Genomic DNA, 26972 nt, shown 5'->3' with positions numbered 1-26972 from the left:
ACTACAAGGTGGGGGGCGATCATGACGTACACAGAATCGGGGCCTCTCCATGTGGGGTCCCCAGTTGTCACTCACCACTCTGCTGATCTTCAGGCTCCGTACAGGGGCTGTGCGGCATGCTGCGGGTGTGTGCGCAAGAACGCAATGCCTGCGGTACACTGACCCTCAGGACCGTTGTCCTGTCAGCGGGATCTGACTCAGCACCTCCAGGAGGCTGGTGTCGGTCCACCCCCAGTGTCCCTCGGTGCAGGTAAGCTGTTGCCCAACAGCTTACCTGAAAATAACAAAAAATAAAATAAACTGAAGAAAAACTCTCTGGAGCTCCAGAGTGTGCATCCTCTCCTCAGGGCACATTATTCTAAACTGAGCTGTGAGGGAGGGCATAAAGGGGAGGAGCCAGCACACCCTGTTGAAGAAATTTAAAGTGCACCGGCTCCTTTGGGCCCAATCTATATCCCATCGCACTAAGGGGCTAATTCCAAGTTGATCGCAGCAGGAAATTGTTTAGCAGTTGGGCAAAACCATGTGCACTGCAGGGGAGGCAGATATAACATGTGCAGAAAGAGTTAGATTTGGGTGGCTTATTTTGTTTCTGTGCAGGGTAAATACTGGCTGCTTTATTTTTACACTGCAAATTAGATTGCAGATTGAACACACCACACCCAAATCTAACTCTCTCTGCACATGTTATATCTGCCTCCCCTGCAGTGCACATGGGCCCTCATTCCGAGTTGTTCGCTCGTTAGTGGTTTTCACAACGGAGCAATTTGTCGCAAACTGCGCATGCGCAATGTTCGCAGTGCGTCTGCGCCAAGTAAATTTGCCAAAAAGTTAGGTATTTTACTAACGGCTTAACGAAGAAATTTCTTCGTTCTGGTGATCGGAGTGTGATTGACAAGAAGTGGGTGTTTCTGGGCGGAAACTGGACGTTTTATGGGTGTGTGCGGAAAAACGCTGCCGTTTCTGGGAAAAACGCGGGAGTGGCTGGAGAAACGGGGGAGTGTCTGGGCGAACGCTGGGTGTGTTTGTGACGTCAAACCAGGTACGAAACTGACTGAACTGATCGCAGTGGCTGAGTAAGTCCCGAGCTACTCAGAAACTGCAAAGAAATTTCTATTTGCAATTATGCAAATCTTCCGTTCGCAATTCTGCAGAGCTAAGATTCACTCCCAGTAGGCGGTGGCTTAGCGTGTGCAAAGCTGCTAAAAGCAGCTAGCGAGCGAACAACTCGGAATGAGGGCCATGGTTTTGCCCAACTGCTAAAAAAATTCCTGCTGCGATCAACTTGGAATTACCCCCTAAGTGTCCACAGTATCCCTCATGGATGATAGAGAAATAATTATTTATACTACATCATTATTGCCTTGAAAGACAACTCTTATTTTTAGAATAGAGATGGCTGCTGAGTGAATGTCTCGAAAAATGTGCTCTAGTTTTGTAGGTGTTTGAAAGATTTGAGTCAAGTAACTTTGATGTGTCGAGACGTTTACTCAATGACCAACTGCACTGGTGCCGCTGCCGGACAGGAACTCGGGGAGTGATGTGCTGATACTATGCCAAGATCTTGTGACTGAGGGGGAGATGTACCAAGCAGTGATAAAAGTGGAGAAGTGAGCCAGTGGTGAAGTTGCCCATGGCAACCAGACACCATTGACGTAACATTTATCATTTGCATACTATAAAAGTATGCAGAGCAGCTGATTGGTTTCCATTGGCAACTTCTCCACTGGCTCACTTCTCCACTCTTATCTCTGCTTAGTACAAGTCCCCCTAAGTTGAACTAACACTGTGAACTGGAGGGAGACTGAGAGAGGCTGCCTCCACTTCAGTGTATCACAGTCATGATCCTGGCACAGTGCAGTACAGTGACAGCACACAGCTCACCCTGCAATCAGTGGCAGGAGTGCAGCGGCAGCCGGGGCTCGGGGACTGAGTGACGGACTAGTGACTACTACTGTACTAGTACTACTGTGTGCGCCGTCGATCGCAATTCCCGATCTATTCATGCTCATTTGCTCTGAAAGTAAACGTACATGAATGGCTCAAGAGTCGCTACAAGCATGGCACACACACACACACACACACCACTCAGTAGTCAGTGCCTAAGTCGGCCGGCACTGTAGTCACTGTCAGTGTCCCTGAAAAAGGGGTGGTCTTCAGTTTGCCGGCTGTCGGGATCCCGGTGCACGACCCCCCGGAGAATAGATAGAATGGCGCGCGTAGTGAGCCACCGTGCCCGCAGCGTGGTTAGCGCAGCAGTCGGGATTCCAGTGCCGGTATGCTGGCCGCCGGCATACCCTACTACACCCCTGAAAAAGAGCTGTGTGCCGAGACAGTGTGTCAAGCTAATTCACTGTGCTGACCAACGTGGCTCAACACAGTTCAGTGTCTCACTTTGTCCATCCTTATTTAGAGGTTTAATATGTACAATGAAAAACATTTTAATTTCTCTATGTGCAGCACATGGTTGCACGGGAACCAAAAGGGACATGATAAGACAAAAGGGAAAAAAGTAAGATTTTAGACCTACCGGTAAATCTATTTCTCCTAGTCCGTAGAGGATGCTGGGGACTCCGTAAGGACCATGGGGTATAGACGGGCTCCGCAGGAGACATGGGCACCTAAAAGAACTTTTCCTATGGGTGTGCACTGGCTCCTCCCTCTATGCCCCTCCTCCAGACCTCAGTTAGAGAACTGTGCCCAGAGGAGATGGACAATACGAGGGCAGGATTTTATAAATCCAAGGGCAAGATTCCTACCAGCCCACACCAATCATACCATGTAACCCGGAACATACATAACCAGTTAACAGTATGAACAAACAACAGTAGCGGTCCAAGACCAATTCCAACTGTAACATAACCCTTATGTAAACAACAACTATATACAAGTCTTGCAGAGTTTCCGCACTGGGACGGGCGCCCAGCATCCCCTACGGACTAGGAGAAATAGATTTACCGGTAGGTTTAAAATCTTATTTTCTCGTACGTCCTAGAGGATGCTGGGAACTCCGTAAGGACCATGGGGTTTATACCAAAGCTCCCAATCGGGTGGGAGAGTGCGTATGACTCTGCAGCACCGACTGAGCAAATGCTAGGTCCTCATCAGCCAGGATATCAAACTTGTAGAATTTAGCAAAAGTGTTTGACCCCGACCAAGTTGCTGCTCGGCAAAGCTATAATGCCGAGATGCTCCGGGCAGCCGCCCAAGAAGAGCCCACCTTCCTAGTGGAATGGGCCTTAACCGAATGCGGTAACGGCAATCCAGCCGTAGAATGAGCCTGCTGAATCGTGTTACAGATCCAGCGAGCAATAGTCTGCTTCGAAGCAGGCGCGCCAATCTTGTTGGCAGCATACAGGACAAACAGAGCCTCTGTTTTCCTAATTCTAGCCGTCCTGGCTACATAAATCCCCAAGGCCCTGACTACATCCAGGGACCTGGAATCCTCCAAGTCACTCGTAGCCACAGGCACCACAATAGGTTGGTTCAAATGGAATGAAGAAACCACCTTAGGCAAAAATTGAGGGCGTGTCCTCAATTCCGCTCTATCAACATGAAAAATCAAGTAGGGGCTCTTGTGAGACAAGGCCGCCAATTCTGACACTCGCCGTGCAGATGCTAAGGCCAACAACATGACCACCTTCCAGGTAAGAAATTTCAACTTAACCTTGTTAAGTGGTTCAAACCAGTGTGATTTTAGGAACTGCAACACCACGTTCAAGTCCCATGGTGCCACTGGAGGCACAAAAGGAGGCTGGATGTGTAGCACTCCCTTTACAAAAGTCTGGACTTCTGGAAGAGAAGCCAATTCCTTCTGAAAGAATATCGAGAGGGCCGAAATCTGTACCTTAACAGAGCCTAATTTCAGGCCCATATCCACTCCTGTCTGTAGGAAGTGGAGAAAACGACCCAAATGAAAATCTTCCGTAGGGCTTTCTTGGTTTCACACCAAGACACATATTTTCGCCAGATACGGTGATAATGTTTTACCGTCACCTCCTTTCTAGCCTTTATTAGAGTAGGGATGACCTCCTCCGGAATCTCCTTCTCAGCTAGGATCTGGCGTTCAACCACCATGCCGTCAAACGTAACCGCGGTAAGTATTGGAACACGCAAGGACCCTGCTGCAACAGGTCCTCCCTTAGAGGAAGAGGCCAGGGATCTCCTGTGAGCATCTCCTGAAGATCTGAGTACCAGGCCCTTCGAGGCCAGACTGGAACAATGAGTATTGTTTGTACTCTTTTTCGCCTTATGATCCTCAACACCTTTGTGATGAGAGGAAGAGGAGGAAACACGTAGACCGATTGGAACACCCAAGGCGTTACCAGGGCGTCTATTGCTACTGCCTGAGGGTCCCGGAACCTGGCACAATACCTCCGAAGCTTCTTGTTGAGGCGTGACGCCATCATGTCTATTTGAGGAACTCCCCAAAGACCCGTTATCACTGCAAAGACTTCTTGATGAAGTCTCCACTCTCCTGGATGGAGATCGTGTCTGCTGAGGAAGTCTGCTTCCCAGTTGTCCACTCCCGGAATGAAGACAGCTGACAGAGCGCTTACGTGATTTTCTGCCCAGCGAAGAATCCTGGTTGCTTCCGCCATCGCGGCTCTGCTTCTTGTCCCGCCTTGGCGGTTCACATGAGCCACTGCTGTGACATTGTCTGATTGAATCAGAACCGGTAGGTTGCGAAGAAGACTCTCCGCTTGTCGAAGGCCGTTGTATATGGCTCTTAGCTCCAACACGTTGATGTGTAGACAGGACTCCTGGTCTGACCACAGTCCCTGAAAATTTCTTCCTTGGGTGACTGCTTCCCATCCTCGGAGGCTCGCGTCCGTGGTTACCAGGATCCAGTCCTGAATTCCAAACCTGGGACCCTCCAGAAGGTGAGCACTTTGCAGCCACCATAGAAGAGACACCCTGGTCCCGGGGGACAGTGTTATTTTCCGATGTAAATGTAGATGGGACCCGGACCATTTGTCCAGAAGGTCCCATTGAAACGTCCTTGCATGGAACCTGCTGAAGGGGATGGCCATTTTCCCCAGAACACGAGTGCATTGATGAACTGACACTCTTGTTGGCTTTAGCAGGTCTCTGACCATGTTCTGGATGTCCTGGGCTTTTTCCAACGGGAGAAAAACCTTCTTTTGTTCCATATCCAGTATCATACCTAGGAACGTTAGTCGAGTTGTCGGAATCAACTGTGACTTCGGTAGATTTAGAATCCAACCGTGTTGCTGGAGCACTCTTAGAGAGAGTGTCCCATTGCTTAGCAATTGCTCTCTTGATCTCGCCTTTATCAGGAGATCGTCCAAGTATGGGATAATTGTGACTCCATGCTTGCGCAGGACCACCATCATTTCCGCCATTATCTTGGTGAAAATCCTTGGGGCCGTGGACAGCCCAAACGGCAGCGTCTTAAATTGGTAATGACAATCCTGTACAGCGAATCTCAGGTACTCCTGATGGGAAGGATATATGGGGACATGAAGGTAAGCATCCTTTATGTCCAGTGACACCATAAACTCCCCCTCCTCCATGCTGGCTATTATCGCCCTGAGCGATTGCATCTTGAATTTGAATCTTTTCATGTACAGGTTTAGGGATTTTAGATTCAAAATAGGTCTGACCGAACCATCCGGTTTCGGGACCACAAAGAGGGTTGAATAGTACCCTCTTCCCTGTTGGTTCAAGGGAACCCTGATAATTACTTGCTGTTGACACAGAGTTTGAATTGCAGCTAACACTACATCCCTGTCTGGGGTAGAAGCTGGTAAGGCCGACTTGAAAAATCGGCGTGGGGGCACCTCTTCAAATTCCAGTTTGTAGCCTTGGGAAACTATTTCCAACGCCCAAGGATTCAGGTCTGAGCTGACCCAGACCTGCTGAAGAGTCGAAGACGAGCCCCCACCGGTGTGGACTCCCGCAGGGGAGCCCCAGCGTCATGCAGTGGGTTTTGTAGAAGCCGGGGAGGACTTCTGTTCCTGGGCACCAGTCGAAGCAGGTGTTCTTTTCCCTCTACCCTTACCTCTGGCAAGGAAGGAGGATCCCCGACCTCTTCTGGACTTTTGTGACCGAAAGGACTGCATCTGATATGTTGGAGTTTTCTTCTGCTGTTTTGGAATAAACGGTAAAAAGTTAGATTTACCTGTGGTAGCTGTGGAAACCAGGTCCGCCAGCCCATCCCCAAACAACACGTCTCCCCTATAGGGTAGAACCTCCATATGCTTTTTCGAATCCGCATCACCCGTCCACTAGCGGGTCCATAAGGATCTTCTCGCTTAAATAGCCATGGCAGTGGCTCTGGAAGCCAGTAATCCAATGTCCCTTTGAGCGTCTCTCATATACAAGACTGCGTCTTTGATATGGGCTAGAATTAACAAAACAGTATCTCTATCCATGGTATCAAGGTCAGCCGACAGGTTATCTGTCCAGGCTGAAATTGCGCTATATACCCATGCCGACGCAATTGTCGGTCTTAGCACAGCTCCAGTATGTGAATAAATAGACTTTAAAGTAGTCTCTTGCCTGCGATCCGCAGGATCCTTGAGGGCCGCTGTGTCTGGAGACGGTAGCGCCACTTTCTTTGACAGGCGCGTTAAAGCCTTGTCCACAGTGGGAGAGGATTCCCAATGTACCCTGTCCTGTGTAGGGAAGGGGTATGCCATATTAATTCTTTTGGGAATCTGCGGTCTCTTATCCGGAGTCTCCCAAGCTTTTTCAAAAAACTCATTAAGTTCATGAGATGGGGGAAAGTTTATTATCTGTTTCTTTCCCTTAAACATGTGTACCCTCGTGTCAGGAACAGAGGGTTCATCAGCAATATGCAACACATCTCTTATTGCTATAATCATACACTGAATGCTCTTTGTCACCTTAGGGTGCAATTTAGCTTCATCATAGTCGACACTGGAATCAGAGTCCGTGTCAGTAATTGTGTCCGCAATTTTTGCCAAGGGGCGCTTTTGAGACCCCGACGGGCCCTGTGAGTCGGTCCAATCTGAGGATTGACCCCCTGACGCCTCCCCGAATTCAGCCTTATCTAGCCTCTTATGTAAAGATGTCACACTTGCGTTCAACATATGTCACATGTCCATCCATTCCTGAGTCGGCACTACCGACGGGGACACACCACTCATCTGCTCTACCTCCTCCTTAAAGAAGCCTTCCGCTTCAGACATGTCGACACGCACGTACCGACCCCCCCCCACACACACAGGGATATACCTATAAGGGGCCAAACGTCAACCAGGCCCTTAGGAGAGACAGAGAGAGAGTTGCCAGCACACACCCAGTGCCCAAATGACACTGGAAAAACCAGATAGCGCTTTTATATTATATATATATATATATATCCAATTTCCCACTCACTGCGCGCCAATGTGCCCCCCCTTTCTTTTTTCCAACCTCTGAAGCGTTCAGCAGGGGAGAGTCCGGGGAGCCAGCGTTTCTCATGCAGCTCTGTGGAGAAAATGGCGCTGGTTAGTGTTGAGGGATCAAGCTCCGCCCCCCCAGCGGCGGGCTTCGGTCCCTCTTCAATTTTCACAAAAATGGCGGGGGATCATCTATTTGCTGCCTCCGCAGCCTAATAGCACCTTATTGCCCAAAAACAAGGTTTATTGCTGCCCAGGGCACCCCCCCTTCCTGCGCCCTGCACCCATCAGTGCTGTCTGTGTGTTGTGTATGGCCTCATGAAGATCTGAAGTCTTCTGCCGCCTGAGATGTCTTCTTGTTTCTCATACTCAGCCGGCTTCTATCTTCCGGCATCTGTGAGGAGAACGGCGGCGCGGCTCCGGGACGAACCCCAGGGTGAGACCTGTGTTCCAACTCCCTCTGGAGCTAATGGTGTCCAGTAGCCTAAGAAGCAGAGCCTATCAGTTAAGTAGGTCTGCTTCTCTCCCCTCAGTCCCACGATGCAGGGAGCCGGTTGCCAACAGGACTCCCTGAAAATAAAAAACCTAACAAAATTATTTTTCCACAGAAAACTCAGGAGAGCTCTCTGCAGTGTACCCTTCTCCTCTGGGCACAAGATCTAACTGAGGTCTGGAGGAGGGGCATAGAGGGAGGACCCAGTGCACACCCATAGGAAAAGTTCTTTTAGGTGCCCATGTCTCCTGCGGAGCCCATCTATACCCCATGGTCCTTACGGAGTCCCCAGCATCCTCTAGGACGTAAGAGAAAATACGAAATTGTTAACCCTTCAATGGCACATATTGGGGCCAATTCAGTAAGGCTAGCCAATTCTGCTAATCAGCAGAATTTGCTAACCATTAGCACGCATGCTGGGGGCCGCCCAGCGCTGGGCAAGGCTGCCCAACATGCTGACCAGCGCCTCCCCCCCTGCTTCAAGCGGAAATTGCGAACAGCATGCAATTTCTGCTTGTTAGCAGAAATTAAGAATGACTCCTGCCGGCGCAGCTAAGCTGCGGCCGCAGGAGTATCGGCGCTATTTTTGTTGTCGCAGCGGCTGTGTGTGGGGGTGTGCAGCCACTGCGGCCGCACACCCCCAACACACCCCGTTTGGGCTGGCGCGCCCCCGCAATGCTCCGTTTCCACCCAGAAAACGGAGCGTTGCCGCCCCCCTCCCGCCCCGTGACCGCCTCTGCCTGAATGACAGGCAGAGGCGGTCTGTGTGTTGTGTATGGCCTCATGAAGATCTGAAGTCTTCTGCCGCCTGAGATGTCTTCTTGTTTCTCATACTCAGCCGGCTTCTATCTTCCGGCATCTGTGAGGAGAACGGCGGCGCGGCTCCGGGACGAACCCCAGGGTGAGACCTGTGTTCCAACTCCCTCTGGAGCTAATGGTGTCCAGTAGCCTAAGAAGCAGAGCCTATCAGTTAAGTAGGTCTGCTTCTCTCCCCTCAGTCCCACGATGCAGGGAGCCGGTTGCCAACAGGACTCCCTGAAAATAAAAAACCTAACAAAATTCTTTTTCCACAGAAAACTCAGGAGAGCTCTCTGCAGTGTACCCTTCTCCTCTGGGCACAAGATCTAACTGAGGTCTGGAGGAGGGGCATAGAGGGAGGACCCAGTGCACACCCATAGGAAAAGTTCTTTTAGGTGCCCATGTCTCCTGCGGAGCCCATCTATACCCCATGGTCCTTACGGAGTCCCCAGCATCCTCTAGGACGTAAGAGAAAATACGAAATTGTTAACCCTTCAATGGCACATATTGGGGCCAATTCAGTAAGGCTAGCCAATTCTGCTAATCAGCAGAATTTGCTAACCATTAGCACGCATGCTGGGGGCCGCCCAGCGCTGGGCAAGGCTGCCCAACATGCTGACCAGCGCCTCCCCCCCTGCTTCAAGCGGAAATTGCGAACAGCATGCAATTTCTGCTTGTTAGCAGAAATTAAGAATGACTCCTGCCGGCGCAGCTAAGCTGCGGCCGCAGGAGTATCGGCGCTATTTTTGTTGTCGCAGCGGCTGTGTGTGGGGGTGTGCAGCCACTGCGGCCGCACACCCCCAACACACCCCGTTTGGGCTGGCGCGCCCCCGCAATGCTCCGTTTCCACCCAGAAAACGGAGCGTTGCCGCCCCCCTCCCGCCCCGTGACCGCCTCTGCCTGAATGACAGGCAGAGGCGATCGTAATTTCTGCGGCCCCTCAGCAAAAATTCCGTACGAATCGCTACTTGCGATTCATGCTGAATTTGCCCCATTATACTAAATACAGGTGGTTTTTTTACATTTATAGAATTTATGAAGGCAAAAGGGTAGATTTACCAAAACAGACAAGTGAAGGTGTTGCCATAGCAACCAATCAAATTCTTACTACATGCTTACCGACATTCTGGCTGCTCTCTGCGGGAGAGAGCAGCCAGGTCGGCTCAGAGGGCGGGCAGGGGAGGCTGTGACGTAGAGGAGGGGGTGGACCAGGGGCAGAGCAAGGGCGGGGTCACGGTGACGCCTCCTTTAAGCCATCCCCCCCCCCACCCCCCCGCTCTGTAATACCGTGATCACCGGCATTACACTGCAGGGGGCGTGGCAATGATGACGCGATTCAGCAAGAATCGCGTCATCAACTGCCCGGACCGCCCACTTTACACACTAAGTGGGCGGACGGGCAGGGGGGACCCCGCAAATCGGGAGACTTGCCTGCTCTTCCGGGGGGCCAGAAGGGTCACCCGATTTTCGGGATCCTCAAGGCCATTCCGGGAGAGTAGGCAAGTATGTCTTACTATCATTTCCTTGAATGCAATAGAGAAATTATAGCAAGAACCTGAATGGCTGCTATGGGCAACTCCTCCACTTTTCATTTTTAGAAGGGCTTTTCAGACTCAAAGTAATGTTAAAATAAGAATTTACTTACCGATAATTCTATTTCTCGGAGTCCGTAGTGGATGCTGGGGTTCCTGAAAGGACCATGGGGAATAGCGGCTCCGCAGGAGACAGGGCACAAAAAGTAAAGCTTTAGGATCAGGTGGTGTGCACTGGCTCCTCCCCCTATGACCCTCCTCCAAGCCTCAGTTAGGATACTGTGCCCGGACGAGCGTACACAATAAGGAAGGATTTATGAATCCCGGGTAAGACTCATACCAGCCACACCAATCACACTGTACAACCTGTGATCTGAACCCAGTTAACAGTATGATAACAGCGGAGCCTCTGAAAGATGGCTCACAACAATAATAACCCGATTTTTGTAACTATGTACAAGTATTGCAGATAATCCGCACTTGGGATGGGCGCCCAGCATCCACTACGGACTCTGAGAAATAGAATTATCGGTAAGTAAATTCTTATTTTCTCTATCGTCCTAGTGGATGCTGGGGTTCCTGAAAGGACCATGGGGATTATACCAAAGCTCCCAAACGGGCGGGAGAGTGCGGATGACTCTGCAGCACCGAATGAGAGAACTCCAGGTCCTCCTTAGCCAGGTTATCAAATTTGTAGGATTTTACAAACGTGTTTGCCCCTGACTAAATAGCCGCTCGGCAAAGTTGTAAAGCCGAGACCCCTCGGGCAGCCGCCCAAGATGAGCCCACCTTCCTTGTGGAATGGGCATTTACATATTTTGGCTGTGGCAGGCCTGCCACAGAATGTGCAAGCTGAATTGTATTACACATCCAACTAGCAAAAGTCTGCTTAGAAGCAAGAGCACCCAGTTTGTTGGGTGCATACAGGATAACAGCAAGTCAGTTTTCCTGACTCCAGCCGTCCTGGAACCTATATTTTCAGGGCCCTGACCACATCTAGCAACTTGGAGTCCTCCAAGTCCCTAGTAGGCGCAAGACACCACAATAAGCTGGTTCAGGTGAAACACTGACACCACCTTAGGGAGAGAACTGGGGACGAGTCCGCAGCTCTGCCCTGTCCGAATAGACAAACAGATATGGGCTTTTTTGAGAAAAAAAACCACCAATTTGACACTCGCCTGGTCCAGGCCAGGTCCAAGAGCATGTTCACTTTTCATGTGAGATGCTTCAAATCCACAGATTTGACTGGTTTTAAACCAATGTGTTTTGAGGAATCCCAGAACTACGTTGAGATCCCACAGTGCCACTGGAGGCACAAAAGGGGGTTGTATATGCAATACTCCCTTGACAAACTTCTGGACTTCAGGAACTGAAGCCAATTCTTTCTGGAAGAAAAATCGACAGGGCCGAAATTTGAACCTTAATGGACCCCAATTTGAGGCCCATAGACACTCCTGTTTGCAGGAAATGCAGGAATCGACCGAGTTGAAATTTCTTCGTGGGGCCTTCCTGGCCTCACACCACGCAACATATTTTCGCCACATGTGGTGATAATGTTGTGCGGTCACCTCCTTTCTGGCTTTGACCAGGGTAGGAATGACCTCTTCCTGAATGCCTTTTCCCTTAGGATCCGGCGTTCCACCGCCATGCCGTCAAACGCAGCTGCGGTAAGTCTTGGAACAGACATGGTACTTGCTGAAACAAGTCCCTTCTTAGCGGCAGAGGCCATAAGTCCTCTGTGAGCATCTCTTGAAGTTCCGGGTACCAAGTCCTTCTTGGCCAATCCGGAGCCATGAGTATAGTTCTTACTCCTCTACGTCTTATAATTCTCAGTACCTTAGGTATGAAAAGCAGAGGATGGAACACATACACCGACTGGTACACCCACGGTGTTACCAGAACGTCCACAGCTATTGCCTGAGGGTCTCTTAACCTGGCGCAATACCTGTCCCGTTTTTTGTTCAGACGGGACGCCATCATGTCCACCTTTGGTAATTCCCAACGGTTTACAATCATGTGGAAAACTTCCCCATGAAGTTCCCACTCTGCCGGGTGGAGGTCGTGCCTACTGAGGAAGTCTGCTTCCCAGTTTCCATTCCCGGAATGAAACACTGCTGACAGTGCTATCACATGATTTTCCGCCCAGCGAAAAGTCCTTGCAGTTTTTGCCACTGCCCTCCTGCTTCTTGTGCCGCCCTGTCTATTTACGTGGGCGACTGCCGTGATGTTTTATCCCACTGGATCAATACCGGCTGACCTTGAAGCAGAGGTCTTGCTAAGCTTAGAGCATTATAAATTTACCCTTAGCTATATTTATGTGGAGAAAAGTCTCCAGACTTGATCACACTCCCTGGAAATTTTTTCCTTGTGTGACTGCTCCCCAGCCTCTCGGGCTGGCCTCCGTGGTCACCAACATCCAAAACTGAATGCCGAATCTGCGGCCCTCTAGAAGATGAGCACTCTGTAACCACCACAGGAGAGACACCCTTGTCCTTGGATATAGGGTTATCCGCTGATGCATCTGAAGATGCGATCCGGACCATTTGTCCAGCAGATCCCACTGAAAAGTTCTTGCATGAAATCTGCCGACTGGAATTGCTTCGAAGGAAGTCACCATTTTTTTACCATGGCCCTTGTGCAATGATGCACTGATTTTAGGAGGTTCCTGACTAGCTCGGATAACTCCCTGGCTTTCTCTTCCGGGAGAAACACCTTTTTCTGGACTGTGTCCAGAATCATCCCTAAGCACAGGAGACTTGTTGTCGGGATCAGCTGCGATTTTGGAATATTTAGAATCCACCCCTGCTGTTGTAACAGTATCCGAGATAGTGCTACTCCGACCTCCAACTGTTCCCTGGACTTTGCCCTTATCAGGAGATCGTCCAAGTAAGGGATAATTAAGACGCCTTTTCTTCGAAGAAGAACCATCATTTCGGCCATTACCTTGGTAAAGACCCGGGGTGACGTGGACAATCCAAACGGCAGCGTCTGAAACTGATAGTGACAGTTCTGTACCACGAACCTGAGGTACCCTTAGTGATAAGGGCAAATTTGGGACATGGAGGTAAGCATCCCTGATGTCTCGGGACACCATATAGTCCCCTTCTTCCCGGTTCGTTATCACTGCTCTGAGTGACTCCATCTTTATTTGAACCTTTGTAAGTGTTCAAATTTTTTAAGATTTAGAATAGGTCTCACCTAGCCTTCTGGCTTCAGTACCACAATATAGTGTGGAAATAATACCCCTTTTGTAGGAGGGGTAATTTAATTATCACCTGCTGGGAATACAGCTCGTGAATTTTTTCCCATACTGCCTCCTTGTCGGAGGGAGACCTTGGTAAAGCAGACTTCAGGAGCCTGCGCAGGGGAAACGTCTCGACATTCCAATCTGTACCCCTGGGATACTACTTGTAGGATCCAGGGGTCCTGTACGGTCTCAGCGTCATGCTGAGAGCTTGTCAGAAGCGGTGGAACGCTTCTGTTCCTGGGAATGGGCTGCCTGCTGCAGTCTTCTTCCCTTTCCTCTATCCCTGGGCAGATATGACTCTTATAGGGACGAAAGGACTGAAGCTGAAAAGACGGTGTCTTTTTCTGCAGAGATGTGACTTAGGGTAAAAAACGGTGGATTTTCCAGCAGTTGCCGTGGCCACCAGGTCCGATGGACCGACCCCAAATAACTCCTCTTCCTTTATACGGCAATACACCTTTGTGCCGTTTGGAATCTGCATCACCTGACCACTGTCGTGTCCATAAACATCTTCTGGCAGATATGGACATCGCACTTACTCTTGATGCCAGAGTGCAAATATCCCTCTGTGCATCTCGCATATATAGAAATGCATCCTTTAAATGCTCTATAGTCAATAAAATACTGTCCCTGTCAAGGGTATCAATATTTTTAGTCAGGGAATCCGACCAAGCCACCCCAGCTCTGCACATCCAGGCTGAGGCGATCGCTGGTCGCAGTATAACACCAGTATGTGTGTATATACTTTTTATGATATTTTCCAGCCTCCTGTCAGCTGGCTCCTTGAGGACGGCCCTATCTATAGACGGTACCGCCACTTGTTCTGATAAGCGTGTGAGCGCCTTATCCACCCTAAGGGGTGTTTCCCAACGCGCCCTAACTTCTGGCGGGAAAGGGTATACCGCCCATATTTTCTATCGGGGGGAACCCACGCATCATCACACACTTCATTTAATTTATCTGATTCAGGAAAAACTACGGTAGTTTTTTCACATCCCACATAATACCCTCTTTTGTGGTACTTGTAGTATCAGAAATATGTAACACCTCCTTCATTGCCCTTAACGTGTGGCCCTAATAAGGAATACGTTTGTTTATTCACCGTCGACACTGGATTCAGTGTCCCTGTCTGTGTCTGTGTCGACCGACTAAAGTAAACGGGCGTTTTAAAACCCCTGACGGTGTTTTTGAGACGTCTGGACCGGTACTAATTGTTTGTCGGCCGTCTCATGTCGTCAACCGACCTTGCCGCGTGTTGACATTATCACGTAATTCCCTAAATAAGCCATCCATTCCGGTGTCGACTCCCTAGAGAGTGACATCACCATTACAGGCAATTGCTCCGCCTCCTCACCAACATCGTCCTCATACATGTCGACACACACGTACCGACACACAGCACACACACAGGGAATGCTCTGATAGAGGACAGGACCTACTAGCCCTTTGGAGAGACAGAGGGAGAGTTTGTCAGCACACACCAAAAACGCTATAATTATATAGGGACAACCTTATATAAGTGTTTTCCCTTATAGCATCTTTTTTTATATATTTCTAACGCCAAATTAGTGCCCCCCCTCTCTGTTTTAACCCTGTTTCTGTAGTGCAGTGCAGGGGAGAGCCTGGGAGCCTTCCCTCCAGCCTTTCTGTGAGGGAAAATGGCGCTGTGTGCTGAGGAGATAGGCCCCGCCCCTTTTTCGGCGGCCTCGTCTCCCGCTCTTAACGGATTCTGGCAGGGGTTAAATATCTCCATATAGCCCCCGGAGGCTATATGTGAGGTATTTTTAGCCAAAAATAGGTTTTCATTGCCTCCCAGGGCGCCCCCCTTCCAGCGCCCTGCACCCTCAGTGACTGCCGTGTGAAGTGTGCTGAGAGGAAATGGCGCACAGCTGCAGTGCTGTGCGCTACCTTAAGAAGACTGAGGAGTCTTCATGCCGCCGATTCTGGACCTCTTCTTGTTTCAGCATCTGCAAGGGGGCCGGCGGCGAGGCTCCGGTGACCATCCAGGCTGTACCTGTGATCGTCCCTCTGGAGCTAATGTCCAGTAGCCAAAGAAGCCAATCCATCCTGCACGCAGGTGAGTTCACTTCTTCTCCCCTAAGTCCCTCGTTGCAGTGATCCTGTTGCCAGCAGGACTCACTGTAAAATAAAAAACCTAAGCTAAACTTTTCTAAGCAGCTCTTTAGGAGAGCCACCTAGATTGCACCCTTCTCGGCCGGGCACAAAAATCTAACTGAGGCTTGGAGGAGGGTCATAGGGGGAGGAGCCAGTGCACACCACCTGATCCTAAAGCTTTACTTTTTGTGCCCTGTCTCCTGCGGAGCCGCTATTCCCCATGGTCCTTTCAGGAACCCCAGCATCCACTAGGACGATAGAGAAAATATGATGTATTATTTTGATGTGCACTCATAGGCGTTTCTATCATGGGTGCAATGTGTGCGGAGAATAGGGGCCCCTGGGTCCAGGGGGGCCCACACCGCACAAACTGCACCCATGTTGTTTTATGTTTATCTTTCCGGAGTCCCGCGACGGGCGCTGCAGCCGCGTCAAAAATCACTTCCAAAATGGTTGCTGCGCATGTGCAGTAGGATATTTGTTGCCAGACCATAGCGGGCACCATGCCGGAGCCTTCTGCGCCGTGGAGAGGAGGGGGCCCACCTGGAGTCTGCACATGAGCCCCCTCCTCTCTTAAAACGCCCCTGCATGCCCAGTAGCTAGCCAACTTCTTAGCGTAATCAGTTAATAGCTACATGAAATTTGCATATTATCTGGTATGATGTCACAGTGTCCATGTATACATTACAAAGACCAGGTAACAGCTCCTGAATTAACTGTCCCATCTACTGTAGCCTCTATATAAAGCACGTGTTGACCCAGAGTTGCATGCTATTGCCAACAAGGTAAGACAAACTTCTCAACTACTATGAATAATATGAAATTGTTTCTGGATCTATTTAGGTAGGACAGCTGTCAAAAGAACCAGAATACCTTGGATCTAAAGCGTCACATGTCATGATGCAGAGTATTTTGTGTGTCCACTTACACAACAAAGGAATTTGTGGATATTCAGTCACCGTAAGGGCAGGACAAGCCACCATGGATCTGGGAGAAAAAAGGGACTAGCAAATCTGAGGTCTGGGCTTTCAACAAGTGGGTTTATTTCTGTAGTTGGGCTACGTTTAATCAACATATATTTTGCATAAAGAATGTGTTAATACATTTGTGCTAGAGAAAGAATTATTTCTGTATCTGGATGTACTCTTATGCTGGTAATATGTGTGAAATAACTGTATGAGATGGTTAAAGATAATAGAAACCTATAATTTGACAGAAACAATGAATGCAGACTGCCCTGTTTTGGGTTAGTGGTTAGTCCATGTGAGAGGTTTGTTTTTTTCTTTCTTATCTCCTGTTTTAACAATAATCCTATTTCCATAACATGCTTTTCTTTAATCATTTTTCTGTCACCATAACTGCAATAAATTCCCTGGATCTATCAAACATTCTTCCTTAACTCGTCTTTCAGTCTTCCTCATTTTCCTCATTTTAAATTGGATACTCTATTTAAAAAATCCTTTTATGTTAACATACTGCCTTCCTGAGCGCTTACTTGTATACGAATGTTTACATAATAATCTCTGGGAAAGCACCAAAACTATGTTGTAAGATAATCAGTGGCTCCATATTTTGACTAGTTGCTTTACTGCCATCTAGTGATCTAATCACACATTGCAGTCATGGTCAAAATAAATGTACTTTCATAGGATGCGCCAGCAGTTGGTGGAGACAAATGATGGTTAGATGTTGTGGCACTGATAATTGGAAATAGGCTTCTGTAAGAACATTGGTCTTCAGAGACTGACGGAGAGACTGATAGAGTTTGGCATGAGCATAAGGCACAAGGTAATGAGTGGGAAAACTACAGGACATTTACATTTAGAGTAGTTTGAGATGCAGTTACTTATATGTGAGGAGAAAAAAGTAAAAAAGACTTTTACACATATTAAAATGTACTTACCAATATCGATATCGACTCCCTTTAAAAATTATATTGCTGCTTGTCACAGTCTTTACTTGACTTGATTTTGCATACCTATAAGAGCAAACATCAAAACAATATTGTCCTGGGTCCACAAAAAGGTTATAGGTATAATATATGACTTGATGGATATGGTTCACTTTGAAATGCTGTAGTTTGCAAATATCATCTGTGCAGGCTTCGTTAGGTTAAGCACTAATCAAATGTTTACAATAAAAAAATGGGTGGTTCCCCCCACCCCCAAATCCATAACCAGTCCTGGACCACTCAGACTGGGCTGGTACTGCAAAATAGGGGGAATAAACAGCGGGGTTTCCCCTATTTTCACAGCATGAGATCTGCCTGCCATAACATTAACCAGACCAAACTGGCCAGCCAGCGCTGAAATCCCTTGGGAAGTCAGGGGAAGTCATGGGAAGCCAGGGGAACTGCTCAATGTGCAGTGCTGTGTTTGCAATTGGCCATGGTGCGGGTCTGACATTACTGTCCAAATGAAAGCAAAGAAACACTTGCACCTCAGGCTTCTGTAACTTCAGGGAAGGTGACCAGTGTATTTTTACACTTGTCAAAGCGATTGTGTATCCTACTCTCAAAGCCAAAATTAATAACGGAACATCATCATCTATATCATAATGTGAGTTTTTAAAAAATACTTATTTGTTCAGTAGATACATTTTTTTTTTATGAAAATGCATAATGGATAAATCATGACCCTTAAATATGCTTTGAATGTCCAAACACCACAAAATTCTATGTACATCTTGTATTTTGCTTATATGCAAAGAAACAGTAAGTCCCATATTATGGGGGTTATACAGTATGATAGGGTGCTGTGCGAGTTGACTATGGTGGAGGGATCCCCGCGAGGTCTGACATATTTCCTATGTGAGAAGTAATGTGTTCCAGATATTTATTTTTGAAATAGCAATCCTCATCTAATAGTAATAATTACTATATTTACACACTTCTATAGAAATGTTAATTTATGAAGTGATTGTTTTGCGCATATATAAGTGCATGTCTTATTCCACGCCCTGAAGCTCATCAGACTAGCTCATCCTACAACGTACCATAAACTTTTGCATTTGTGTGGTTATCTTTCCATCAGAAGTAGTAAAAAACGTCATTCCTGATTTCCCATCATTGCTGGCATCTTCCTATGCTAGGAGCACACAAGTGTGCAATGGCACGAATACTGGTGAATAGAGTCACACACACGCACGGCAGCTGTTTTACAGTGTATGGTGTATTGGTAGACTTTCTTGTGTCAAAATTGTGCTTAACTGTTTGTCTGATTAGCTTAGAGAATGGCTACTTATTATTTACAGCAATAGTATCAACTCACTTGTAAAACGCTTGATTCTCAACACCACATTTCCAGAGGTGCTTACAGGCTGCTGGCGTTGAGGTATGGTAAGTTAGCACAGTTTTCTTCTGGAGGAGGGAAAAAACAGAACACAGCACAATGAGTGATTATTGTATAGACAGAGTGAATATACAGTATTTATATAGCATTGCAATGGCTATTCAGTTAAGCTATTTAATGAGAACAGAGGGAAATAGTATTATGTTCTCCATGATAAGAAATTGCACTTTACATTTCTAACAAAAATAAATATATTAGTCTCCTGCTAAACATGAATTGCATTGGCTATATTACCAGAATCCACTTTGTCTTATTGGAAAATAAATAAATAAATAAAAAAAAAACTGTGTGTGTGTGTGTATACATATATATATATATATATATAAATATATGTATATATAAACTGTTACCTTTTGTATGCATCCTACAATGGTTATTTACCACAACATATAACACAAAGGAATGGTTGTTTGTGCAGGTTTATGGTCACAGGGAGTTTTCACGGTCACAGGGAGTTTTAGGATCGCTGAACAAACAGAAGCAGCATGATAAGCTATGCAGTATATAGCATTGTAATGATTATTTGTGCAGTGTTCTCAGCACTAATATTTATTCAGGAGATAACTTAATGATAATTGGAATACATACGATAACCCGGCAGTCGGGATGCTGGCGGTCACACTACCAACTGTGGCATCCCGACACTGAATTTGCCGACATTGGAAGGGGTAAGTATATTTTGCCCCCTCCCTGTCCTCTACCCTAACCCTTGGGAGGAGGGGGGGAGGTTGGACTAACCATCTGGGGGTGTCGGCTACAGTAACCCTTGGGGGGATGAGGCTAAGGCTAATCCCCCTTAGTGCCTAACCCGGAACCCCCCCCCACCGATACTCACCCAACTGAACGCATCCCTGTTAATTGCCTTATGCCTGCATTGTTGTCTATATACTGTATGAAAATATTACATTAGGTGATTACTTTTGTCTGCCTGGACATTCCCTTTAAACTGTTACTGCAAATAATGCAGCATGGTTGCCATTACATCTTAGCATTGTTACTTGCAAGCTGTAAGGGATGATGGTGGTCATTCCGAGTTGTTCGCTCGCTGCCGATTTTCACAGCGCAGCGATCAAGTGAAAAAACGGCAAATCTGCGCATGCGCATGGTACGCAGCGCGCATGCGGTAAGTACTTTCACACAAAACTTTGTAGATTTACACAAGCTCGAACAACGTTTTTTCATTGCTCGAGTGATCGTAGTATGATTGACAGGAAGTGGGTGTTTCTGGGCAGAAACTGGCCGTTTTCAGGGAGTGTGCTAAAAAATGCAGGTGTGCCAGCTAAAAACGCAGTAGTGGCTGGAGAAACGGGGGAGTGGCTGGCCAAACGCAGGGCGTGTTTGTGACGTCAAACCAGGAACTAAACGGACTGAGGTGATCGCAGTCTAGGAGTAGGTCTGGAGCTACTCAGAAACTGCAGGGAATTATTTAGTAGCAGTTCTGCTAATCTTTTGTTCGCTATTCCACTAAGCTAAGATACACTCCCAGAGGGCGGCGGCCTAGCGTTTGCAATGCTGCTAAAAGCAGCTAGCGAGCGAACAACTCGGAATGAGGGCCGATATCCCTACACAACATACATAACAAGGAAAAAAATATATAGTAACAGCTCCTACCTATAGATATATAACATATATATAAAATACCCTTATCTCGCACTGAAGTTTTAGCAGCACCACAGGAAGGACCCATGTCAGTGTAAATCAATAAACATAAATAGAGACAACAAATTCCAGAGTGCGCTGATGTGTAGTTCTTGGTAAACGAATGTGGTGTAACCAGATCTTAATTTTCGTATAGAAAGACCTCTTCAGTTTCTTCATTTTAATAGATTCCTCAATTTTGAGACATATATAAAATTATATTACATGTAGTATATAGTATTGGCTCCTACCTATAGACTTAAGGGGGCTGCAATTGCCTAGCTACTGCTGTTGACCACGGTATACCACATAGAGATAAATCACCATAAGCTATGGCATACCCATAAGGTAGTGTATTTCACCGCCCAGGAATACCCAATACATTTCCAATATATTTCCATGTGTCACAATCACTAATTGCCTCGTGCACACACTGTGGGACACATATGCAGTGTAACTTTGTAGTGACGCATGCGCAGCTGAAAAAAAATCTACCATCTGCACGAATATCGGCTTCGTGTGCAAATCAGGCCCAATGTGTTTGTGTGCTATGGATATGATAGTTCAAGATTCACTATAGCACTAGAATACAATTAATTTTCAAGTGTAGTGTTATAAATACATTGATAGGGCTGGGATTGGCGGGTGCAATGGGTTCATGTCTTTATATATTTTGGATAATTATTTTTTAATTGCTCTTTTTATGATCACATCTTCTAAGGTACCCCTGGGTAAACTCATTTATTTTAAAGTGTGTCAGCTGCTTTCTTAGTAGTTTTGCAGCAGCTATGCTTGCTGACTGTCTCAATCTAAAAGCCATACATCAGTTGGCAGGTGAGCTTTAAACCAGGGAGCATTTCTGCAGTTTAATTCTAATGTGACATCAGTTACCAGGTTGGTGATTCGAAGTAATAGAGTAGGACTTGCAGTGAAGTGGGGTCCCTTGACGTTGGGCTGCAAGCTTAAATGCACTGATTAATTTATGACCTAAAAGCCCACTGTTTATTTTGCCGAATTATTGAATGAAATAATAATATGCTGGGGACACCAATCAAAAATAAAAGGTAATGCAAATAATTATTTTTTTCCTCTAGGCTTGAGGGTTAAAATTATGCTTATATTAAATTTATTGTGCAACATTTATGATTCATTTTCTTCTGAATGGGCATGATTAATCCTATGTGGGATCAGATGAAATAGCAGATTGATGTAACTATGTCATACTGCCTCAATGTCAGAAACTGACCAACAATTACATGTGTAAGGGTCATAGATCAGTCTATATATCCTGCAGTCTATATAATGCCAGTATTCAATCAAATCCCAAAAATCTGCTACAGGTTGAGTCTCCCATATCCAAAATGCTTGGGACCAGAAGGATTTCGGAATGCAGATTTTTCCATATTTTAGGATATTTGCATACAATAATGAGATATCTTGGGGACTGAACCCAAGTCTAAGCACACAATGTATCTTTGTTTCATATACATCCTATATATATTATGCCTTCATAAAGAGAGATCAACCATTACCCTTCACACTGGCCCTCTAATTAGTGTACATGTCTTAAAGTAGTTAACAACCTTGATTTGTAAATAGTTATCAAGGTTGATAATTAAAGAACATCTTTAATCCAACTGGATTAGGATATAAGAAAAAAAAAAAAACATAACATGCATATTACCTGAGTTTGAGGGTTGTGAACTTTATAGAATACAGGACTATAAAACAGACTGTGTACAGCATGGTGGACAATACACTTACCTCTTTCTGCAATACAACAACATGAAACGTCTTCCCATCAAATCTCATTTTGCAGATATCTGGCCTGTAAAAGGTAAGACAGTTTTGTAAGACAGAAATCTAAACAATTTATATTGCTCACTCAGAGGGGACTATTTATCATACATTGCAGGATATTCCACAAAAATGCTGTTTTTTTTCGGGGGAGAAGAACAACTCCTGCACTTGTCCTCTTTAGAAAATGTGATACATCTTCCCCTGTCACCTACACACAGTGAAGACATCAATTTTATGGCAAGAACCAGCTGAAGCTTCCAATGGGCTAGGCCAGAGCCTATTCTTACACTATTCCTGCTCTTGCTTTGCCTATTAATACTGTGACAGGAAGCATTATTAGAAACATGTACAAAATAATCCTATGCCAGTGGGGGTCATTCCGACCCGATCCCTCGCTGCAGTTTATCGCAGCGCAGCGATCGAGACGGATCTGCGCATGCGCCGGTGCCGCAGTGCGCCGGCGCATGCTGGCGGCCGAAGGTCGTTGTACTGTAGCGATTGCCTCTGCCTGATTGATAGGCAGAGGCGGTCGCTGGGCGGGAGGGATGCTGGACGGCGGCGTTAAGCCGCCATTTAGGGGGCGCGGTTCGGCCAACGCAGACGTGGCCGGACCGTTGGGGGGGGGCCTACGCAGCCGCTGCGACCAGGGGCAGCGAAGAGGTTCTCCCGGCCAGCAACAGGAGCTGAGCTGGCCGAGATTAACTCCTGAAATGCAAAAGCATCGCCGCTGTGCGATGCTTTTGCACTTCTGCGGAGGAAAGGGGGCGGCACTGACATGCGGGGCGGCCTAACCCTGTGCTGGGCGTCCCCCCGCATGTCTGAGTGCCTGATCGTAGCTGTACTAAATTTAGCACAGCTACGATCAACTCGGAATCACCCCCAGTGTTCCCACAGTTCATGTGCGAGAGCCAATGACACCTCTATCACCTATATCCCCCCAGTCCAAGACCCTTCTACTGCTGGAAAACAATAACATCATTCAGGAAAAATAAAACCATACTTTATTTACAAGAATGTTCAGAAACATACACAAACAGTAAATATTGATAACCACTTTGTAGATTTTTGCCTAATTATCTGTTTAGTACATATCAGGAAACGATATGTAATGTTATTTAGTGCTGGATATATCTGGACATACATTTGCGGCAAAGTGCTTATTATACTATTCCAAAGCATATATGTTGTATATGGTTAATTGCTAATTACACACTGCAGCGCACGGTAAATCTCCCAGAGATTGTATTGGTCAAATGGGAAATCTCACTGCAAGAGTGAATCCATCGTTCCTGAGATCACGCTAATTTGATGAAATGATTAGTCTAGCCATAAAAACCTTAATGACTTACAGCAGCACTCCAAACACAACAGAGATCACTGCACTAATTGCCCAGATAGTCACATGCCTTATGCTCATCTTTTCATCACATTACATGTCATTTTATCATCTACAGATGTGCCATTTTACACCTTGGCTGCAGTCATGCCAAACAGCCACTCTTGGCACGCCAGGCCACGCGAGATCTTTCTAGCGTCAAACGTCTTTTTTTTCAGAAAATGTGTCTTATTCACAACACAATGGGACTAGCACGAGGAGAATGCGCTGATTAATTTAATATATGACACTTGTATATCAGTGACCGACTGAGTTTTTGAACCTGTACACAAAGTGCTACAATGTAGCAGCCGCATCTGTTTTCTAATTCAAGTCACACACAATATACAAACGGCAGTCGCTGGGCAACGACATCGGGAACGAAGAAAGCGGTCGCAGCGCGGATCGCAAAAAGATTGACAGGCGGGAGGCGGATTGGGGCATCTACTCACCGTTTCCGGGCGTGGAGATCCGAACGCAGGCATGTCGAGGCGTTTGGAGGGCAGATATCTGACGTCAATTCCTGAACCTTCATCGCTGGATTCATTGCACAGGGTAAGTAACTGCAGGGCTAGTCTTCTTTTACACAAAACTTTTTTAGCATAGCAGTGCTGCACAAGCGATTGCAGCCTTGCTATGCTAAAATACACTCCCCCATAGGCGGCGTCTAGTTGATCGCACTAGCAGCAAAAAGTTGCTCTTTGCGATCAACTCGGAATGACCACCTAAGTCCGACAGCACTGGCTCAATTAATCCTATTAAAGGGATAGATGAGCAGGGCTCCATCTGTATATCACATTAATCAGCACAGTGTTCTCGTGCGCCCTAGTCACATTGTGTTGCAAATGAGGCATTTTTGGCAAAAAAATTTACGCCCAACGTTTGCAGTTGCACTGGACCTGGCAGCTCACTCACGCCAGGCATCTCACGCTGCATGTCATATTGAGGGTAGATGTATGAGGACACATGTATTCTTCAGAACTATTGAAATGGAGAATATAGGTTAAAAGAAAACTCCTTACCATCTTATTAAGTGTATTCTCTTATTACCCTGAAAAACGACAAACCCTGCGGCAGTGTAACCGAGAAATGTTGTGGTCCCAGTTGAATCCTTAAAGCGACAGAAAAAGAAAGGAGCAACAGTAAGATATTAATGCTCCTCATGGTAGGTAGAAAATCAAGTTTAGCCATTTACTTAAGATGATACACTGGCAATAATATCACAGTCATGAACACTGTTGTTCTATAGCATAAAGCATTATAAACATGCTACCTTATTTATCCTCCTATACTGTAGTAGTAGTAGTAGTAGTAGTAGTAGTAGTAGTAGTAGTAATAATACAGGTTGAGTATCCCTTATCCAAAATGCTTGGGACCAGAGGTATTTTGGATATCGGATTTTTCCGTATTTTGGAATAATTGCATACTATAATGAGATATCATGGCGATGGGACCTAAGTCTAAGCACAGAATGCATTTATGTTACATATACACCTTATACACACAGCCTAAAGGCAATTTTAGCCAATATTTTTTATAACTTTGTGCATTAAACAAAGTGTGTCTACATTCACACAATTCATTTATGTTTCATGTACATCTTATACACACAGCCTGAAGGTCATTTAATACAATGGCCCTCATTCCGAGTTGATCGGTCGCAAGGCGAATTTAGCAGAGTTACACACGCTAAGCCGCCGCCTACTGGGAGTGAATCTTAGCTTCTTAAAATTGCGACCGATGTATTCGCAATATTGCGATTACTAACTACTTAGCAGTTTCAGAGTAGCTCCAGACTTACTCTGCCTGTGCGATCATTTCAGTGCTTGTCGTTCCTGGTTGACGTCACAAACACACCCAGCGTTCGCCCAGGCACTCCCACCGTTTCCCCGGCCACTCCTGCGTTTTTTCCGGAAACGGTAGCGTTTTCAGCCACACGCCCCTGAAACGCCGTGTTTCCGCCCAGTAACACCCATTTCCTGTCAATCACATTACGATCGCCGGAGCGAAGAAAAAGCCGTGAGTAAAAATACTTTCATCATAGTAAAGTTACTTGGCGCAGTCGCAGTGCGAACATTGCGCATGCGTACTAAGCGGATTTTCACTGCGATGCGATGAAAAATACCGAGCGAACAACTCGGAATGAGGGCCAATGTTTTTAATAACTTTGTGTATTAAACAAAGTTTGAGTACATTGAGCCACAGAAAAAAAAGATTTCTCTATCTCGCTCTCACTCAAAAAAGTCTGTATTTCGGAATATTCCGTATTTCGAAATACTTGGATATGGGATACTCAACATGTAGTAAGAATCATAATAATAATAATAATAATAATAATAATTTTATTGACAGTATATAGCGTTTTTCTCCAGAAGGACTCAAAGTCGCTTTGCAAACATCAAATACATAGCACTGAGGTCTAGTATTACACCAAAAGGAAAACAAACTGAAAAACAGTGAACTGTACATGATAAACTTAATGCAGAGATGGTGCAGCCATTTTGGGTAATAAATTCCACAGGTTACATAACCCACTAATGAAAGGTTCTAGGTGAGGCAGCCATTTTGGGTAATAAATTCCACAGGTTACATAACCCACTAATGAAAGGTTCTAGGTGAGGCAGCCATTTTGGGTAATAAATTCCACAGGTTACATAACCCATAAATTAAAAGATCTAGGTGAGGCAGCTATTTTGGGCGCACTACATAGGTTACCATGGGTGGAATAGGTAATGCCTAGAAGAGATGACACAAAATGGGGAAGTTGCAGTTGACTAAAGCTAGAAGCAGAACCCTTAGGGCTATTTCACACACAATGATTTTGTCTGTCTAGAAAAACTCGTGCCATTCTGTCATCCATCCACAGTCTTGAGTTTTACAAGTGTTGTTGTACCATGAGTGAGTAAGCAAAGATAACGTGAAGTAGGAAGAAGCTCTTTGGTCAGGAGTACAATTCTTAGTGACAACTGTAAGTGGCAAGGCAGCTGCACATTCCTTGGTATAGAGTAAAGTAAATATTACCACCATATTCTTCATTCATCTCAATAATATATCCACAATACCTTAGGAAATGCAGAGTATAATATTCATTTAAAAATGTATACCCCCTCCACTTGCACAGTGTACCATAACGCGGTGGTAGCTCAAGTTGACCCGACTGTAACATTACACATGGCACAAAACCGTTGCTTGTGAAAATGACCGATTCATGGGGAAATTTTTTTTTTCAGTATGGACAAAACCGTTGTGTGTGA

The 26972-nt window shown here is 46.3% G+C and overlaps 1 protein-coding gene across 4 annotated transcripts in view; it reads right to left on the bottom strand.

The window, feature by feature from the left end:
* Positions 1 to 26972, bottom strand: part of FRMD3 (FERM domain containing 3) — a 366853-nt gene that overhangs the window by 40479 nt on the left and 299402 nt on the right. For all 4 annotated transcript variants that reach the window (XM_063913806.1, XM_063913809.1, XM_063913807.1 and 1 more), the window contains exons 8-11: positions 24741 to 24829; positions 22308 to 22371; positions 18825 to 18913; positions 17459 to 17533 (exon numbers count right to left, since the gene is read on the bottom strand). In XM_063913806.1, the coding sequence (XP_063769876.1) occupies positions 17459 to 17533; positions 18825 to 18913; positions 22308 to 22371; positions 24741 to 24829 (317 nt within the window). The remainder of the gene's footprint in view (positions 1 to 17458; positions 17534 to 18824; positions 18914 to 22307; positions 22372 to 24740; positions 24830 to 26972) is intronic.

Source organism: Pseudophryne corroboree, chromosome 1 (assembly GCF_028390025.1).
Source record: "Pseudophryne corroboree isolate aPseCor3 chromosome 1, aPseCor3.hap2, whole genome shotgun sequence".
In the NCBI taxonomy this organism is placed as follows: Eukaryota; Metazoa; Chordata; class Amphibia; order Anura; family Myobatrachidae; genus Pseudophryne; species Pseudophryne corroboree.
Note: the sequence above shows the minus strand (reverse complement) of the source record. Positions and strands in the feature narration are given on the sequence as shown.